The following is a 19,425-nucleotide window of genomic DNA, read 5'->3' on the forward strand; positions in this document are numbered from 1 at the left end:
TGCTACGTCACACAAACCCAGGAGAGAGAATTTACATCCAGCACTGCATGCGCTTTGGAAGAAATGCTGTACTTCACTAAATGAAGGTAACCTCCCAGGGTCAGCCAGCCTTTCAGAGTTGAAGTCACTGCTTAGGGATTCAAAATGAGCTACTAAAAGCACTAATTTAGTTACTAGAGAACCCCGGGTTCCACTTTCAGGAGCCACCGTGGTTGGCCAGTGGAGAAACACAAGCATTCTTCATTCAACAAGTACTGAAGGACCTATTATTGGCAATCAACATAAAATGTCTTCTTTCCCTGGGGATTGGAGGTGGGCAGAAGGACCTATTCAGTTTTACTTTCAAAGAAAAGATCCACATGAGTTATTTTTAAGTGTACCATGTTTTAAGAAAATGTACTATTTTCTCCAGAGTGAGGGGCTGAGGTGTGAAGAACAGCTATATTAAAATGTATTTAGATGCCCTTCACACAGCAAGGCTTGTGATGCCTCCATGGAAGCAATCAACCCTATCATAAACATTATTAGATGTGGTATTAAAGTATACACTGATGACAATACTATTCTCCACATCCTGTCTCAGATGTGTTCTCTGAATAATTTTACCAATCTCTGTCAACCAGAGGCTCAATCATTGCCACCAGATTCCTTCTGGAATCATTCCCTACAAAACACCCACCATGGCCGAATACAGTGGCTCACGCCTGTAATCCCAGCACTTTGGGAGGCTGGGGCAGGCAGATCACCTAAGGTGAGGAGTTGGAGACCAGCCTCGTCAACATGGTGAAACCCCATCTCTACCAAAAACACAAAAATTAGCAGGGCTTGGTGGCGCATGCCTGTGATTGATCCCAACTACTCAGGAGGCTGAGGCAGGAGAATCGCTTGAGCCCAGGAGCCAGAGGTTGCAGTGAGCTGAGATTTCGCTGCTGCACTCCAGCCTGGGCTACAGAGTGAGACTCCATCTCAAAAACAAAAACAAAACATTCACCATAGCTGTGCCATTCATCTATCAGAAACCTGAAACCAGCATATGAAGGAAGCTAGTGTGGCACAAATTCTGGGCTGTCACCGTAAACAGCTCCAGTAGGGAATTTCCACTCTACGCTATTGTTATTCCACCCACAGGCTGGATAGTGCCGAAGGTACACGTCCTGACGAGTCAGCATCCTGAAGCAACCTGAACTTTACACTCACTCCCTGCTCTCCAGAATGCACACGTCTGCATGTGCAAAAAACGACAAGCAGAGTCAGTTGACCTCAGCAAACAGGAATGCGGGCAGGGCTGTGGCTGAATGCCAGAGCTACTTTTATGAAATTCCTTGTTAATAAATTCAGAAGGGGTTTGGTTTGTAGCTGGCAGTAAATACCTAAGACAGGATCTCTGGAATTTCTACCTTTTTTTTTTTTTCTTGTTTAAAAACTGCCACATGGCTTTCCAGGTGAAATGTGATTCCTGAAAATAACAAAGATACGCAAATATCAAAGGATTATCAAACGCAGACACACTCGCCTTTCTCAGGTGGAAAGACCCATTTCCCCATACTACATCCTACCTCTCCCCACTGCCAACCTCGTCCCGTGCCAGTCTACTTGCTCATCACAAGCTCAACCTGGGAGGCCCATTCACCTCTGCTCTCTGCAATGCAGGCTTCCCACCTCCTAAGACTGGATCGCCCCCAGGCTTGCCAGGATACATCACAGCCCTCCTGCCCGGAGGAAGGCAAGAGAAAGAGACTGGACTTAGAATCAGAAGCTTCTCTTTAACTTCCACTCAGACTCATGTCTTCCAATGGTTAAAAGAGGAATGATGACACTGGTTTTACAGAATTGCTCTAAACGAAATGTCTGTGAAAGAGCTGTGGAGCCAGCCAGCCTCCCAGATCCTCCTCCGCTTCTCGGCAACCGCCTAACCACCCAACAGCTAAGCCAGCCTCCTTCCATCCCACACCCTCCAGCTCCACCTCTTCACCCAGAACCCACAAGAGCTTCAGTACACTCCAGAAATTAAAGATACGTTTTTAATAATTTGGGCACTTTCAAGAGAGTCAGGGAAGCCCTATCACCTCAGAAAGCCTTTACCACTCACTGCTGCCCCAAAACAAGAGGCACATATATTGTTGACAACCAGTGCTTGCATTAATTACATTTTAAAGTATCGTCCTGAGCTCTCCCTGTAGCTGACAGAGGCTGAGAAGCATGAAATAGCCAGGATTAAATGACCTGCAAATCTAGACTGGCTTCTTTTGGGGCTGGTAGTGCCAGGCAGGCAGATCCCTGTTCCTTGCACCCCCACTGTCCTCCACCGTCTCTACTCTAGAGCAAGGCTCAAAAAACTTTTTTTTTTTTTTTTGAGACAGAGTCTCACAGGCTGGAGTGCAGTGGCATGATCTCGGCACACTGCAACCTCCGCCTCCGGGGGTCAAGCAATTCCCCTGCCTCAGCCTCCTGAGTAGCTAGAACTGCATGCGCACACCACCACGACCAGCTAATTTTTTGTAATTTAGTAGAGACAGGGTTTCACCATGCTGGTCAGGATGGTCTCAATCTCCTGACATTGTGATCTGCCCGCCTCGACCTCCCAAAGTGCTGGGATTACAGGTGTGAGCCACCAAGCCCAGCCACCAAAAAAAAAAAAAAAATTTCTTAAAAGGCCATATAGGAAATAGTTTAGGCTTCAGGGCCACACAGTCTCTATGTCAACTACTCAATTTTGCCCTCGAATCTGAAAGCAGCCGCAGATAATACAAACACAAATGGGTCTGGGCTGTGTTCCAATAAAACTTTATTTACAAAAACAAATGGCCGGCCCCAAGAACCTGGTTTGCAACTCTTGCTCTGGAGCAGAGCAGAATGTGTACTATCTGAACTGCAACAAAGTTTGTGCTGCAAAAGCAGCACCTCTGCTGTCATTCCCCTCCTCTCTGTCCACTGGCTCTGTACATCCATGTGAACAGGCTTGCCAAGAAGGATGAAGCGGGCAGGTGAAGCTGAGGGGGCCACAATCAAGATCCCAACACCCCTATCTTTTAACAGGCAGTGCCAAGAGAACCCCATTTCAGGGGACCCACTCTACCCCGCTGCCTATGGTGTCTTCCCATCTTACAGCCTCTTGATTACTATGCAGTTACCAAGTTGGCTACCACCTTACTAAGATTCTTGCCATTTTCTTATTCTAGTCAAAAGAATAAGTCAGTTTGGTGGAGAGGGCAGCTAAAGCCCAAGTTTGTATTTGATAAAGATGTACAACAGGTTCTTAAAAAAAAAAAATAAATTACATAAAATTTTCTGGACACAAACTCCTATCCAGACCACGTCATGGAGAAGACCAGAAGCCAAAAAATACAATCCTCATGGAGAACCAGCTTATTCACTGTCTGTGCACTCTGCGACTGGTAAGCCTTCCCTGGGGGTCTTACTCTCAGAACTCTGGCTTGTAGGACATAACTGGTACCTCCTGCAATTCCAACAGAATATTCTCCTAGATTGGTAGACAGCAGACCCTGGAACCCTGGAGTGAACCTTTCTCAGGGTGCTCCACTATGGCATGTGGCAGCAGAATCCAGGCCACTGTTGCCATCACCCCCAGCTTGGCTGCCTTGAACAGGCAAGCTTAAAAGAATGATGCAACCTCCCTGCTCCCTTCTCAGCCAGGACAGACCAGGCATGGTGTTTCATGGAAGCCATCCTCTCTCATAATCATTGTTGCTCAGGTGCCTGTTTAGGAGATGGAGCTGTAGTCACAACAACAGTGGAGACTGCTTTGGAGGAGCCAGAAGCTGTTCCCTGTTGGAGATGGGATGCAGGGACGGTCTGGATGCGCACCTGTTTGCAAAGAGAGAAGGTCAGGTCAATGGACTGCAAGTGGGCTCACCAGTTAAGAACAGCAGTGGAGTCAGAGAGGAGCCCGATAGGGCGAAGAATTTGCCCTGGGCCTTACCTGTGTGGCCTGACCTTGCTGCTGAAGCTGCTGCAACTGCTGAGCAGTGAGGAAACTAACAGGCTTATTGCCAGCAATGAGCTTAGTGCCCGCTGGCATAGTTGTGAGGATGATGTTGCGGCCCAACCCACTGAGGCTGTGGAAGGAAAGCAGGGGTGAGGTATAACGGTATCGGCGGGTATTCTCTGGCCCACATTTAGGCCATGCATTGAAGGACAACAGGGAGGTCTGTGCCAATGAAAATCCCAGCATTTCAGATTGAAATGGAACCCAATTGCTGAGACTACCTTTCTTCTAGCTTTTCCACTTCCCATGGCAGAAGATAGTAATCCCAGAAGCCCCTGGTGCTCTGGATAAAATGGCCCTTGGCTCCTGGCCCTGACCAGCAGGAATAGTGGACAGGGCCCCAGAGAGGTATGCATGTCTGCAAGAAACCCTCCCCCTAATAGCCACATCTCATAAGCTGCCCTGAGACTGCCAGACTGATTTCAATGTGCCCTTTATCCCTGTTTAAATCAAGGCCACAGGTGGCCCTCATTCCCTGAACTGCTTCGGTTCAGAGCTCAAATGTCAAAGCAAGGGCCACAGGTGGTCCTCACATCTAGTTGAGCCCCATCCTAGCACTCCCCACACCCTTTTCTCTCCAGTATGTATCACCACGCATGCTGCTTTATTATTACTTCTCTACTTTACAATGTATGCTTGGAGAACAGCAAGGATTTTCATCTATTTTAATCACGGCACCTAAAACAATACTAGGTGCTCAATAAATACCATTGATGAGCACAAAAAAGGAGAGGTGTCAAAGGAGGGACCCAGAAAGACCAGCCACTTTGCCATTCGGTGACAAGGACTGGTAAGCCCTGCCTGCCACCTCCACCCCGAAATTGGTTCCTTCACAATGACATAGTACTTACTTGGCTCCAAGGTTGCCTTTGATGATGGGGGCTGTGACCACACTCTTGCCCTTCATTGGCTGGCTGATCACAGACAGGGGAACTGTGATCCGTGTAGGCAACTTCCCCTAGAAAGCAAAGGCAGTCCGGTTTTGTAAGACAGGAGGTAAGGAAAACCAGCAAGTGTCACCTCCAGGGCATCAGGAACTGAGAAGCAAGCACTACAGATGCTGTGAATCCCCAGAACCCAGCAGGGTCTCAAGGCTCCTAAGGTTTGGGCCCAGGAAACCCTAACGAAACTACTTATACCATAGTCAGGTGAAATCTGATCTTTTATCATCCTCTTTCATGCTACCAAAAGCAGCAGCAACCCTATCGATCTGCTTTCAACAGGATAAAACCTATATCTAAATCACAAAGGCAGGTGTGTCCTCGCTTTAGCACAGTCCAAGATTCTGAGTTCCTTGGAGGACAGAGACTTATCTCTGTATCCCTCAGTACATGGCACAGTGCTGGGCACACAATCACTATTTGGTGAAATAAATACGAGGAAGGACAGAGGACCTCAAGAGTTAATACCTAAAGCACACAGCTACTCACTGGAGTGCAGGGCCACTGGTGAGGAACAAACAGCAGGGCGTGCTAGATTAGGAAGAGGCCATGCTCTCTGGTGCTTGCCATTTCTCCCGGAGATAAGAGAGATTAACTAGGGGACACTAATAATAAACTCAATCAAGTGAAAAGTCCAACTCCCAAGCTAATAAAGCCGAAAAAGAATTTTTTTTTAGAAACTGAGAAGGCCTAGAGTCTTTGGGACTTAGATGGTTAAGACAGGTCACTGCGTCACCTGTTTTCAGACTGCCTTGGTTTTAATGCTTGACTGGTAATAAAATTTATATGCAGTAAAATCTTATGTAAATTAAATCTGAGTTTTAAAAAATTCAAGGCCGGGCGCGGTGGCTCAAGCCTGTAATCCCAGCACTTTGGGAGGCCGAGACGGGTGGATCACGAGGTCAGGAGATCGAGACCATTCTGGCTAACATGGTGAAACCCTGTCTCTACTAAAAAATACAAAAAACTAGCTGGGCGAGGTGGCGGGCGCCTGTAGTCCCAGCTACTCGGGAGGCTGAGGCAGGAGAATGGCGTAAACCTGGGAGGCGGAGCTTGCAGTGAGCTGAGATCCGGCCACTGCACTCCAGCCCGGGCGACAGAGCTTGACTCCGTCTCAAAAAACAAAAACAAAAAAAAAAAAAAAAAATTCAAGAGGGCTGGCTGACAGGATGCTGGGAGAGGGCATCAGCATTCCACAGAGGCAGGCTAACTCTAAGGAGACGGGCACTCAGCTGCAAAACTGCACCACAGGTCCCTGCACTTATCTCCATGGGGTTCACCCACAGCCTGCAGCCTGTTAAAAAAGCATGCAGAGGGCAACAGGCAACAGAATTCCTTGAGATGGTACCTCCAGATACATTTACTTATGGTTTTATTTTCTTCCTCAAAATGTCTTTGTTGCTTAAAACATCTCAGACCAGTACATCACCTAGAATGATCCCTTGAGGAACTACCTAAAAAGCTGACTAGACAGTGGGAAAAAGCACCATCAGTACTTCCCGCCCTACCAAATGCTCTCCAGTTGCCCCTACCCAGGTTGATTGTAACAGGACAGATGACACTTGATACAACCTTTCTATGTTAGAGGGATTCGACAGAAACAAAAGTAGATCAAGTGAGTGCAGTTTCCCCGCTTCCTTATTTCAACTTTTATGATGCAGAAACCTAAGTAACTGTGTGTGTGTGTGTGTGTGTGTGTGTGTGTGTGTGTGTGTGTGTGATGGAGTCTCGCTCTGCCACCCAGGCTGGAGTGCAATGGTACGATCTTGGCTCACTGCAACTTCCACCTCCCAGGTTCAAACAATTCTCCTGCCTCAGCCTCCTGAGTAGCTGGGATTACTGGCACCCATCACTACGCCCGGCTAATTTTTGCATTTCTGGTAGAGATGGGGTTTCACTGTGTTGGCCAGGCTGGTCTCAAACTCCTGACCTCAGGTGATCCCCCTGCCTCGGCCTCCCAAAGTGCTGGAATGACAGGTGTGAGACACTGCGCCTGACCAACTATTTCTTTTTTAACCACACTATCTTAGGGTTTTCTGTTTTGGGTGTTCATTTGACTTATGTTTACATCCTTCTTCATTGCTCTGGCTTTTATCCCAATTAATGAAGGTTTCCCTACATAGCTTGCTCAGTAAAGTGAAACTGTATTTTATACTGTCCATACACACCTCTCTTCTGAACAATGCTCCTTACCTAGAGGCTAAAAACACACATGCATCCACAGACACCTGTGTGGTGGTGAGGATTTGGTTTATGATAACTGTAGCCTTTCAAGCTAGTGGGGGAAGCAACAGTTGACTAGTTTGGCAAATTTGAAAACTGGGAAATGAGATTTCAACTTCATCCTATTCACAAAAATATATTTCAAATGCATTAACAATTCTACTTTTTTAAAAAACTCAAAGTATCTTATGAAAATAAAGGTTAACATTTTATAACCCTGGGGTAAGGAAGACACAGACACAAAACCTACCAGCCATTAAAGGAAATGCTGACAGATCTAATTAGATACAATTACAAAGCTCTGTAGAGCTACAGACTCCATCTATAAGGTTAAAAGACGACAGGCTGGAAAAAATATTTTCTATGCATATGAAGAATTCACATCCACAGATTCCATATCTTCAGGATGTTATAAAAAGCCACCTCAAACAATATGAAAATGCCTAATACCGCAAAAGAAAAGTGGCAAAGATTTACTCCCCAGGGAGCGCATGCCAACCTCCAAATGAATGGATACTCAACTTCACTCACATCAGGGATATGAAATCAAAAAAGAACCCCCTTTTCACCAGTAAGACATGTACATGAGGTTAAAAAGACGTGGTATCAGCACTGGTTAAGGTAAGGCCTCGGGGAAACAGGAGGCTTGCTGATAGGGGCACACGTGGATGTGGCTTTTCAGGCGGTGCTGCTGGAGTATCTCAACTCTCCATGTGTGCACCCCCAAGGCTGGCGCTAGCACTCTCCGCTTCAGAAACGTTCACACATAAGCCCAGAAACATTCGCCACTGCCTGGTTAATAGTGGAAACGCATCCTTTAGCAGAGCCCCTTCTACTGGTTGCTATACCATTAAAAAGACCCCAGTCGGCCGGGCGCGGTGGCTCAAGCCTGTAATCCCAGCACTTTGGGAGGCCGAGACGGGTGGATCACGAGGTCAGGAGATCAAGACCATCCTGGCGAACACGGTGAAACCCTGTCTCTACTAAAAAATACAAAAAACTAGCTGGGCGAGATGGCGGGCGCCTGTAGTCCCAGCTACTCGGGAGGCTGAGGCAGGAGAATGGCGTGAACCCGGGAGGCGGAGCTTGCAGTGAGCTGAGATCCGGCCACTGCACTCCAGCCTGGGCGGCAGAGCGAGACCAAAAAAAAAAAAAAAAAAAAAAGACCCCAGTCAATATCTGTGTATGGCCTAGAATGATCATCAAGACATTTACAAAAAATAAAGAAGGCAGGCAGGGGCAGTGACTCACGCCTGTAATCCCCAGCACTTTGGGAGGCCAAGGTGGGCGGATCATCTGAGGTCGGGATGTTCGCAACCAGCATGGAGAAACCCTGTCTCTACTAAAATTCCAAAATAAGCCGGGTGTGGTGGCACATGCCTGTAATCCCAGCTACTCGGGAGGCTGAGGCAGGACAATCGCTTGAACCCGGGAGGCAGAGGCTGCAATGAGCTGAGATCGCGCCAATGCACTCCAGGCTGGGCAGTAACAGTGAAACTCCGTCTCAAAAATAAATAAATAAATAAATAAATAAAGCCAATCACAGAATATATAAAGTCTCTCATGGGTGTTTTTTAAACTACGTGTACATGTATGAAAATGCTCAGGAAAAGCACTAGAAGGATAAATGCCGAACTACCAACAGCAATTAATCTTCATGAAGGGAGAATTGGAACATGGTCAGGTTTTATTTCATCTGCACTGTTCTTTACTATTTGAAAAGAATGCATCCATGTACCACACTTTGATAAATTGTGTTTCAAAGGAAAACAAAAGTCTATCAGTAAACAAATCTCTCTGGGGTAAATGAGGTGGTATTTAGGGCCTCTAATTTCCACTCCTAAAAAGAAGTTTCCTAGTTTTTAGGGAGTCTCTCGCACAACGGGCAGTTGAACCTTAAGTAGTTTTCTAAAAAGAAGGCCTAAGCTTCACCCTAGTTACTCACAGCCTGGGGCGTGGACACAACCGCGGTGCTGACGGGGACCTGGCGCACGGTGGGGGCTCCTGTGCCGATGCTGATGGGGGTGCTTGCAGTCCCAGAAGCCACAGCCACAGTCTTGGACACGGCAGCATTCATACTGGGCAAGGACACCGCTGAAGTATGGACAGTTCCAGACCCACCGGCCACCGAGGCCCCCTGCTTGGCGTGGGTTGCAACGGTGATGGTCTGGCCTGCTTTGGGAGGCATCACTCCCAGTCCCTGCACGATGCGGATCGTGGCAGCTGGTTTTGCTTCTGAAGAGGCCACTGTGCTTTTTCCCTTCTGGTCAGCCACACTCACGCCAAGAGCTGGCATCAAGCGAAAAGCTGAACTTGAGGCTTCTGTTGGCTTGAGGTCAGGAGTCACTTTGACCACAGTGGTACCTGTTGGAGTGGACGAAGGGGCACTGGCTGAACTGGCCTTGGCAGGGCTATCAGCGGCATGGACTGGATTGGAAGTGACGTGTAAGGTGGCAGAGATGCCTTTGCCTGTAGTGCTGCCTCCTGTCCCGAAGAGGTCCTGGGTCAATTTGACTGTGGTAACCTGGGACTTGGCCAGCGTGGCCATCATGTCCGGAGTGATTCGCAGAACCGTCTGGCCCTTGGCATCTGTGGTGATGGAAGAGGGCGGCAGACGCAGTACATCCTTACCCTGGATGCGGAAGTTAGTGGCTGTGAGTGGAATGCTGTTGCCTGTTTGGGGCTTCACACCAAGCTGCCCAGTGATTGCCACCTGGAAGGGGAGAAGCAGCACTTACAAGGGATTCACACTAGTAAACTGGTTACAAAACACAACTAGACAAACTTCCGTTTCACGGGTAGATGTTTTGTATTTTTTTAAACTTTTTATTTTGCAAACATTCACAGAAGTAAAGAACAGTATAACAAACCCTTATAACCTTTCACCCAGCTTCAAAAATTAATACTTTGTTTTAGCTATCCCTCCCCACTGTGGTGGGGGAGGGAGGAATTAGAATATATAAAGGTAAATCCAAGATCTATTATTTTACTGATCAATATCTCTGTACACATCTATAACCTAGAAAAGGACTTTTTGAGACGGGGTCTTGCTATGTCACTAGGCTGGAATGCAGTGGTACAATCAGAGCTTACTGCAGCCTCGAACTCCTGGGCTTAAATGTTCCTCCTGCCTCAGTCTCCTGAGTAGCTGGGACTACAGGTGTACCAGAGCCTGGCTTCCCACCTCCTAAGGCCAAGTCCCTCATGTGTAACAGATGCAAGCCTTTTAGCCTTACTCAGGGACTTCCTCTCTCTGTGGCGTGATCGATCTTCTCCCTTCTACTGGACCATGGCCATCAGAATGCAAACATGCTGTAATACCTCCCATCCTAAAAAACAACCAATCCTGGCTAACTCTACACCTCCCTCCACCTACTCCACTCCACACTCAACTCCAGTACTCTGCTCTCTTCAGAAGCAAAACTCCTCTAAAAACTACCTATAGTCACCCCTCGGTATGTGCGAGAGACTGGTGCCAGGATGCCCCCAGGCAGATACTAACATCCACGGAAGCTCAAGTCCCTTACACAAAATGCACTATCTCCATAAAACCAACAAACATCCTCCCGTGTAGGTAAAATCATCTCTAGATTACCTATAATATCTAATACACTGTAAATCCTGTGTAAATAGGTTGTATACTGTATTGGTTTTTTAATCTGTATTATTTTTTACTGTATTGTTATTTTTTTATTGGAGTTTTTTCCAAATAATCCATGGTTAGCTGAATCTGAGGATGTGGAACCCACAGGTACAGAGGCCGATCGTACTGTCTCCACTTCCTCGCCTTACCTTCTCTTTTGAACCCATTCCCCAAAGCCACCAATCCACTTGACCAGTGAAGCCCATGCATTATCCTGATCCACCGAGTCTCATCTCACGCTGCCACTACATCTCACACCTTCCCAACTACACTTTTCTCTCTCTTGCCGTCTCCACAACTCAATTTTCTCCTGCTTCAATAAATGATGCCACCATCGATCCAAGCACCCAAGCCAAAGCCATGGATGGGGTAATTCTCACCTTCCTCCTCTCAGACCCCTACTCAAGCCAGCAGCAAACTGCATTGGCTCTCCCTTCAACCACATCCAGACCTCACTACTCCCCTCCACCTCTGATGAACAGTCACTCCTATCTACAGCAGCCTTGCTTCTCACCTGGACGACTGCTACTGCCTCCTACAGGGGTTCCCCATTTCCATTCTTGTCCCCCACTGTTCCTTCTACCCAGCAGCTGGACGTTTCATTAAATGCAAACCAGATCAAGTCACCCTTGCTCACCATCTTCCAGTGGTTTCCCCTCACATTCAAATTAACTTTAAAGTCCCACATAATCTAACCGCTGGCAACCTCTCCCATCCTTATCTTCTAACACCCTCACACTTGCTCCCTATGCTCCAGCCACAATGATTTTCCTCTCGTTCCTCAATCATATTCCTGACACAAAACATCTGCACTCGCCATTCCTGGGCCTAGAATGTTTTATCTCCCAATCATCGCTTCATGGCACACTCTTTGTTTCACCTCTTTCAAATGTCATCTTCCCAGAGAGGCCTTCTCCAATCACTCCAGCTAAAATAACACGCTACTGCTCTCCACCTGAACCTACCAACCTGCATAGCGTTTATTACTATCTCACACTGAGGTACTTGTCTCTTAGCTCTATCAGAACACGAGTTCCGCGAGGGCAGGGACTTAGTCTGTTTAATGTACTATTAAATCCCCAATACTTAGGACAGTGTCTGACTTAATGTTTGTTGAACAAAAAAAAATTACTTTATCATTATGTGGTTCCATTTCCTCATCTGTAAATAATAAGAGTGCCTACCCCATAGAGCTAAGAAGATTAGACTATTTAACAAGCAAAAAATGCTTAACGCAGTGCAGGGACACAGGAGGCACTCCTATCAGTATTAGTTGCTATACTGCTTAACGATTCTTTGAAGTTCGATGATTATTCTTTTATATTCACAACCAAGAAAGCAGAAGCAAATTCTACTTTTACAAGTGGTAAACTGAGAAGCCAATAAAATATGGCCATGGGAATTTAACTAAATGAATTCATGGACAGTCGACTCTAAATCCAGAAACTCCACTATTAAATGCTGAATTAAATGGAATGAAACAGAAGAAACCTCTTCAGCATCTATAAAGGCTGCACTGCCTTTGGTGGGAACTCACACCTAAGTATCTACAAGCTGAGAGTCAAAGCTGACAAATCTTCTTCCCATGTGCATGCAGTCTGGCCAAGAACCTCCAGCTCCAGTGGTCCCTGCTCCAGGATGAAGGATTGAGATCCCCCTGAAAGAGCCCCACCTACCTGCTTGATGATGTTCTGTCCCGTGACGTTTTGAATGACAGCAGCCGTAGATGCACTGGGAGCAGAGGTCCCAGGAGAACTCGTGGCTGGCTTACTCACAGGGCTGGCTGTGGCAGGGAGACTTGTCACCGTGAGCCCTGTCTGTCCAGGTCCAGGCCGCTGCACAGTGGCTGCCGCAGTCTGCGCTTTGACTGGCACAGTGGCCATTACTGTCTAGTTCAGGGCATGAGGCCGAGAGCTTAATTAGACTCTAACATGCAGAGCAGCATTCTAAGCAAGAGTCTCCCTCACCGCATCCAGGAAGCACTCCTCTCAAAGAGCTTCTAACCCCACAGTGCTTAAGGCACATCACTCTCTAAAATGGACACTGTAAATGTCTTATTTGTGTACATCTTAATTTTCAGAATTTTACATTTAACATCTCATTTTCTTCCTACACAGAGGACAAATACTATTTTACCCCTTTTAGAGCAAAGGAAACTGAGACAAAGAGGATATAAATCTTCTCTAAACTCACACAACTAGTTCATGGCATAGCTAAGACTAGAGGCACAGCAGAAGGAGCCTGAGATGCAGACTCACAAGGTCCGAATTTACAATCCGCCTCTACCAAGATCCTGATGTTAGGGTTCTGGGGAAACCACCAGACTCCTCTGAAGATCTGATTCTCAACACACAAACACACTATCTAACAATGCTTACACAGCTTTGAACATTAAGTGGCTTATTCTGATGAATGTCATCACCAGTAGCAATAATCTATGGCTCCCCCAGGTCCTCACCCAGACTCTGCCCATCTGACTCATCAGCCCACCTCTGGGTCTGCATCCCTGCTTCCCAGTGACCACAGCTTCCCTCTTTACCTGAGGCACTACTTTGGTCTGCGTGGCAGTGGCTGGAACCCGGATCTGCGGTCCTGCTGGCATCTGTGGCAGTGTCTGTGCTGGCCCTGCCGACTGCTGGGGAATAGCAGGAAGGCCAGGCTGGGCCACCACTCGCACCTGGGACAGTCCGGCAGAGCCAGAGTGGCTCACGACCCGGGCAGCAGCCTGAGAACTGGGTGTAGTCTGGCTGGAAGCTGGGGAAAGCATTGTTCCCAGATGTGGCATTGTTGGTGAAGACACCAGAAGAACACTATGAAGAACATCGGGGAAAGACAAAAAACAAAAACTTGGGACATGCAGACAAAAGGCCTCTAGAACGAAAAAGCTGAAGAAAAGGAAGAACTTACCCTGAGCTAGACTTAGCTGGTTCTGAGACTGTGGTAGGGCCGCTTTTGTTCACCGCCGATACAGGTGGAGGGGAGATGGGAATGGCAGGCAATGCTGGTGTGGTGGGGGTTACAGGTGTGACTGGAGTGGGTGGCATACTGGAGTCACTGAGACTCATCTGGCTCTGCTCAGAAGGGCCACTGCTAAGGACCTTTATGGAGCTCTCCTTGCTACTGGACTTCTAGAACAGAAGACAAAGAAAACTCACCTGCAGGTGTTGTGAAGATCCCCCTAAAGGCAGGGATGCCCCTACAGCTCCTGACGCCCCACACTAAGTAAAAGCCGAGCAGCTACTCTTAGTTGCCTCCATCCCAGAATCCGTAGGGCAGACACTCTCCTGAGGTCACTTACCACCTTGGATGGGGGCTTGGGTTTTTGCTGAAGGGCTTTTCTGGCTTTAGCTGCAGCTGCTTGTGCTTGGTGAATCCGCTCTGTGAACAAGAGGGGCAAGCTTCAGCCAGAGTTTAACCTTAGCAAACTAAAGACGGGCTTTGTTAAAAGCCAACACCTTGCTGGTGGACTGAATCCTGCCTCTACCATCTTGCCCTACCTATACGCCAATGAAAAGAATAATGGAATTGGGGCAGAAAGTCAGAAAGTATCCCCAGTCGGGCTGGACACCATGCCCAGAGGCCTCACGCACCAAACTCTTCTTCACTCCGGTCACGATGCAGGTAGATCCACAGCTTTCGTCCAATGTCGTATTTCACACAAGGATCTTTCTCATAATGTAGCCGATCCAGTGCACCACTCACTACTGTATTTACCTACAAATCAGACAAAGGGAAATAAGAAACAAGTCAAGTTCAGATAACAGAAGTTATTTGGACTCTAGGGAAAAAAAACATGTCATTGTATCTAAATCACAGCTGATACAGATTCTATCTCAGCCTAGCTGCATATTTCCAATGGTTCACCAAATCGTTTGGCGAGACAATAAATGCTGTAAGACTACTGAGATACTGATCTATTTTTACTGTAAGGATACTGTGAAGTAAGTGACTAGCCTGTCCTTTACCATAAACTAAAAGAAAGCCTAGAGCCAAATTTGTGTTTCACTAACAGTAAGGGTTTTGATCACTACGCATTTTTCAAGACACGTTTTTCACTACGTTCAGTTTTTTAAAAATTTGTTATATTTTATATTTCTTAGTAAGTTTTCTTAAATCCATTCTGGAACAAAGCAAAAGTAATCTCTTCTCCGTCCTACCTGAGTGCTGGTGACATCTGGTGCAAGAAACTGGGAGTCCTTAAGCAGTTCACAGATTTCTGCCCGTGTGCCTTCTCCATTAGGCAGTCGAGCCGCAGCGTCCCGAACTGATGACATGAGAAAGCACAGTCCACAAGTCAGGCAGGGTTCCTACAGAGGTACAACCTCCCCTACCTGCCGTGGTGGGCAACGCTCCCTGGGGCTCCTGCTCCTCTACCTTCCCTGACGCCAGATTAGGTGCACTCTGCCCTCCAGCAGCAGGCAGCTCAACCACTGGCGCTCCCTACACACTTGTCTTTTTTTTTTTTTTTGGAGACACAGTTTCGCTCTTGTTGCCCAGGCTGAGGTGCAAGGGCATGATACATCACTGCAACCTCCACCTCCCAGGTTCAGGCAATTCTCCTGCCTCAGCCTCTCGAGTAGCTGGGATTACAGCCGTGCACCACCGTGTCCAGCTAATTTTTGTATTTTCAGTAGAGTTTCACCACATTGACCAGGCTGGTCTTGAACTCCTGAACTCAGGTGATCCGCATGCCTTGGCCTCCCAAAGTGCTGGGATTACACACACGAGCCACCACATCCAGCCCCTATACACTTTTAAGAGTTACTTTTAGGTAACACCTTAAGAATTCAGAGGGCCTGTGAACTCAGGTGGGAAGCAAAATCACATTTTTAACTGAAATTAAACACTTCCTTCAATTATGAACAAAGGGAACAAACGATATACTGGCAGTGCTGTGATGGTGTAATGGAAATCAAACATTTTCATATATTACAGCTACTGCAGATAGCTAAGAATATCATTTATACTCATCACTACTTGGAAATTTCAAGAAATGTCAGACCTCATGCTAGATCTTGTCATATAACATCACAGTAACAACACATATTTCTGCACCACAAACTTGTTTTAACATTTTGATAACTATTTCAAAACAAATGGTCTCTTTTGTAACCATATTTTATTTTATGCATTTAAAAGCATAATTCTGAGAAGGGGTCCACAAGTTCCACCAGATTGCCAAAGAGATTCCTGGCATTCAAAAAGGTAAGAATCCTCACTGTTGAATGAAGCACAGCCTGGAGGAAGCAAATTCCTATATTTGACCTATTAGCTGGTCTGGGAGCAAAACTCCTAACTGAACGTAAACGTAAGCCCAGACTTGAGGAGAACCCCAACGCTTCAAAAAACTATGCCTTGTTCTCAAAGTCTACCCTGGCTGGAGGGCTGTGGAGAGGACAGAGTTCAGAGCTGATACGAGAAAAGCTGCAGGGTGAAGAAGGGATCTCTGAGCAGCAGCATGCGCCACCTACCCAGAGACAGAATGGTGACGTAGGCAGGCCGGTCGGAGCGCAGCAGGGAGTGCTCCCGAGCCTTGTTGAGCGAGGTCTCCTTGTCAAACACGCCCTTCACTGGCCCCACCACAGACTCAAAGCCGTGCATGCGAAAGGTGAACGCCTTATGGGGTTGGCTATACCGGTAACGCTCCTACCAAGAGACAAGGGACAAGGCTCCCGGTCAGAATTAGTGGGGTTCTCTCTCGGGCTTTCTTACAATATAAGCAGATCCACATGGAACAATTAAAACAGGAAGGAACAAGTGATTCCAGTAGGAATGCTCAGCCAACCACAGTGGAAACAGGATGGCTCTCAGAGCCAGTCACTGAGCAGAGGGACAAGGAGGTAATATAAAGGCACTTTGCTACCTGGAAGACAAGATCATGCAAGTATTTCTTACTCCCCTTCCCCACACTGTTTCCACCCCCAACAAGTAATCCCAGCCAACAGAAGGTCTAAGGGGAAGGGTATGAGTTTCTTGCAGGAAGGCAGATGCAGGAGAGTCAGGCTGAGCTTCTCCCTGCACGGCTCACAGAGGCAGACACTCACACTGGCTTTTAGGTACTTCTTACCTGCTCCTGAAAAACCCGCTTCTCCTCCCCCGTGCTGGGCCGCACCACATAGTCAGTTCTTCTGGAATATAAAAAATTCTGTATCAACCCTGAGAGCTGGCATGTGTGTCAGACCCACTGCCCCTGCTTCAGAACCATTCCCACTGTGACATGGAAAGATGTCCCTCAAGAAGCACTCAACTCTTACAAAGGAGAAGAGCCCACTTTCCAGCTCCTACGAAGGAACTCCTGTTGGTATTTACAAAATCACTGGATTCTTAGAAATCCAGAAAGGTACTGGGTGGATAGATGGGCAAGAGGCTGTCATCTTTACCTATTGTTTTCAATATTGCTGCTAAGTAGGTCCATTCTAATGGCAACAAACAATTCGGCCTTAGAGGAACAAAGGGCTTCAGGTGCGTTAGATAAGGGTTATTTTTCTACCTCCAGGGAAAGTACCCAGGGGCTTGAGATGTACACCTCTATTACATGAAGAAAAAGTTCTGTCGCACTTAAGACTGAGCCTCTGTCTGGTGTCAGAAAACTATGGAACCATGCCAGGACAGAAACAGAAACATGGGGCAATGTGATATAAAGAGCCTAGGACTAAGAGTCAGGAGATCTAAGTTCTAGAAGGTTAGTCCTACTGCTAACCTTCAGCAAGTCACTTAACTTCATGTTTCCATTTATTGGACTAAGGTGGCCTAGATGAATAATTCTCAAGTAGGAGCCCAGGGAGGAGTACACATTAAAAAAGTATGTCCACCTACAAAGGAGATTATATGCCCCTTAGAGGCTCTCCTGCCAGCCCCTCTTCCATCAGACCCCATTCCACAAGGAGTCCCGCTCACTCAGGAGGTGCGGCCTGCCTCAGTATGCCAAGTCAGGAAGAACCAGGGGACTCCTCAGAGCTCTGAAGCCCATTACAGCTCTAGCATACCAAGAAGTATGAACAAAACCAAGGCAGTATCTGAACTACGGTTTCCCGGGACACCACCCACCACTAGAGTATTGTACTCACACCCGAGGGACAGGTGTCGTGGCATCTGAGCTGTCTTCATTTTCTTGCTGAAGAAAAAGAAAACGTTGACAGGTAAATGGACTAAAGAATTTGGGCAAACTTAAGAGCTCTGGAAACCTAGTGAGAAGGATCTGGTACTTCTTAAAAAACCATACCTTACAGAAGGCCTGATCTTTGGTCTCTAGCCATAGCTGGAAGAGGGCAGCTAATTCCTTTTCATTATCTTGGGATTGGCCTATTAGAGCAATAAAGAGATAAAAAATAAGGTCTAAGGTATTACTGAGAATCCTGCTTTCTCTTTACTAGCTTTATCTACACCACAGAGAGATTCTATCAGGAGCCGTAACAACGATCCTTCATACAGCCACTGCCTTCCAGCTGGTGGAAATCAGCCTGGACCACCGCTCTTGGATGCCATCTAATCAAATCATTCACTCTGTAGGCATCTGCTGAGTACCCACTGTGCCACGCATTGCATGTGAAGCTAAGGTTACTCAGTGAATTCAGTCTCCACCCTCACAGGAGTTTACGGTCAAGTGAGGAAAGAGCACACGTTTCAAAATCAATTCAAAAGGTGGTAGGCATCACAAAAGATGTAATGATAGCTTATACCAAGGTAATTATTCTATTTTTGTAGGTAAGAACGGTTTCTGGCTATTGGGGCACAGAGAAATTCTATTCACTAGCATAGCAGTTAAGACCCGGGGGCAGGAAAAAGCTTGACTTCCCATGACCCGCCTAGAAAGAGATAAGCCCTGTCTCCTGTGCCCTCCTCTGAGGTCACTCTGTTCAGGCTGTCTGAGACCCTGATGGCACCTGGGTCTCCTGCCCAGGTTAGAAGCCACAGGATCATCATCAGCCAGGTTTGCTTATGTGATGAATGCAGCTGCCCTTCTCAAAGGGGCTGTTTATCTTTGTTTTCATAGTCAATACACAATATCACTATTTGCAGAAAGCTCTCAACAATGGCAGAGTAGCTTCAACTAAAGCACTTGGCCGACAAGCTTCAAATGCTTACTGTCTGGCCCTGCATGAAACAGTCTGCCAGGCCCAGGTATACGTGTTCCCTCCATGGCTACTGCAGCCTGACTGACGGGGGGAGTGCTTGCAGTCAGCTACCATCATCACCTTCAGCTCACGGTGGTTTCACCTCCACTGTTCCACTAGGGACTCATGCTCACTGAAAAATTCACAACTTCCTCCATGTTCACAAATCCTTAGTCTTTGTTGTACTGAATCTTTTAGGAACTATGGAGGAAAATGACCACTCCCCACTTCTCAGGCGCTCCTATCTCCTGGCTTCCAAGACTCCGGAAAACCCTATTCCAGGCTTTCCCCACCTCCACAGTCGCACCCCCCGCCCACACTCTCATGCTCTCACTCAGACCCTCTGCCGTGAAGAGCCCTTCTCCACCCTCTCTCCTCACTCTGTGCTTCCTCCCCAGGTAACAGCATCATCGGTGCCCTGCACCAGACACACGCTAACACTCTCCCTCTTAAACTCTCTGGTCTGAATTCTAAACCCACACATCCTACTGTCTACTC

General features: G+C 47.2%; 1 protein-coding gene across 2 annotated transcripts in view; it reads right to left on the reverse strand.

Moving 5' to 3' along the window:
- Window positions 1–2,763: 2,763 nt before the first annotated feature.
- Window positions 2,764–19,425, reverse strand: part of NFRKB (nuclear factor related to kappaB binding protein) — a 32,940-nt gene continuing 16,278 nt past the window's right edge. For both annotated transcript variants that reach the window (XM_025358231.1, XM_025358230.1), the window contains 14 exons: window positions 18,036–18,115; window positions 17,881–17,927; window positions 16,881–16,941; window positions 16,285–16,459; window positions 14,971–15,077; window positions 14,404–14,527; window positions 14,112–14,191; window positions 13,721–13,941; window positions 13,353–13,623; window positions 12,490–12,702; window positions 9,116–9,883; window positions 4,858–4,964; window positions 3,941–4,076; window positions 2,764–3,825 (listed from right to left, as the gene is read on the reverse strand). In XM_025358231.1, the coding sequence (XP_025214016.1) occupies window positions 3,700–3,825; window positions 3,941–4,076; window positions 4,858–4,964; window positions 9,116–9,883; window positions 12,490–12,702; window positions 13,353–13,623; window positions 13,721–13,941; window positions 14,112–14,191; window positions 14,404–14,527; window positions 14,971–15,077; window positions 16,285–16,459; window positions 16,881–16,941; window positions 17,881–17,927; window positions 18,036–18,115 (2,516 nt within the window). In that variant the 3' untranslated portion in view covers window positions 2,764–3,699. The remainder of the gene's footprint in view (window positions 3,826–3,940; window positions 4,077–4,857; window positions 4,965–9,115; window positions 9,884–12,489; window positions 12,703–13,352; window positions 13,624–13,720; window positions 13,942–14,111; window positions 14,192–14,403; window positions 14,528–14,970; window positions 15,078–16,284; window positions 16,460–16,880; window positions 16,942–17,880; window positions 17,928–18,035; window positions 18,116–19,425) is intronic.

The sequence above is a fragment of the Theropithecus gelada genome, chromosome 14, assembly GCF_003255815.1.
Source record: "Theropithecus gelada isolate Dixy chromosome 14, Tgel_1.0, whole genome shotgun sequence".
NCBI classification, from domain to species: Eukaryota; Metazoa; Chordata; class Mammalia; order Primates; family Cercopithecidae; genus Theropithecus; species Theropithecus gelada.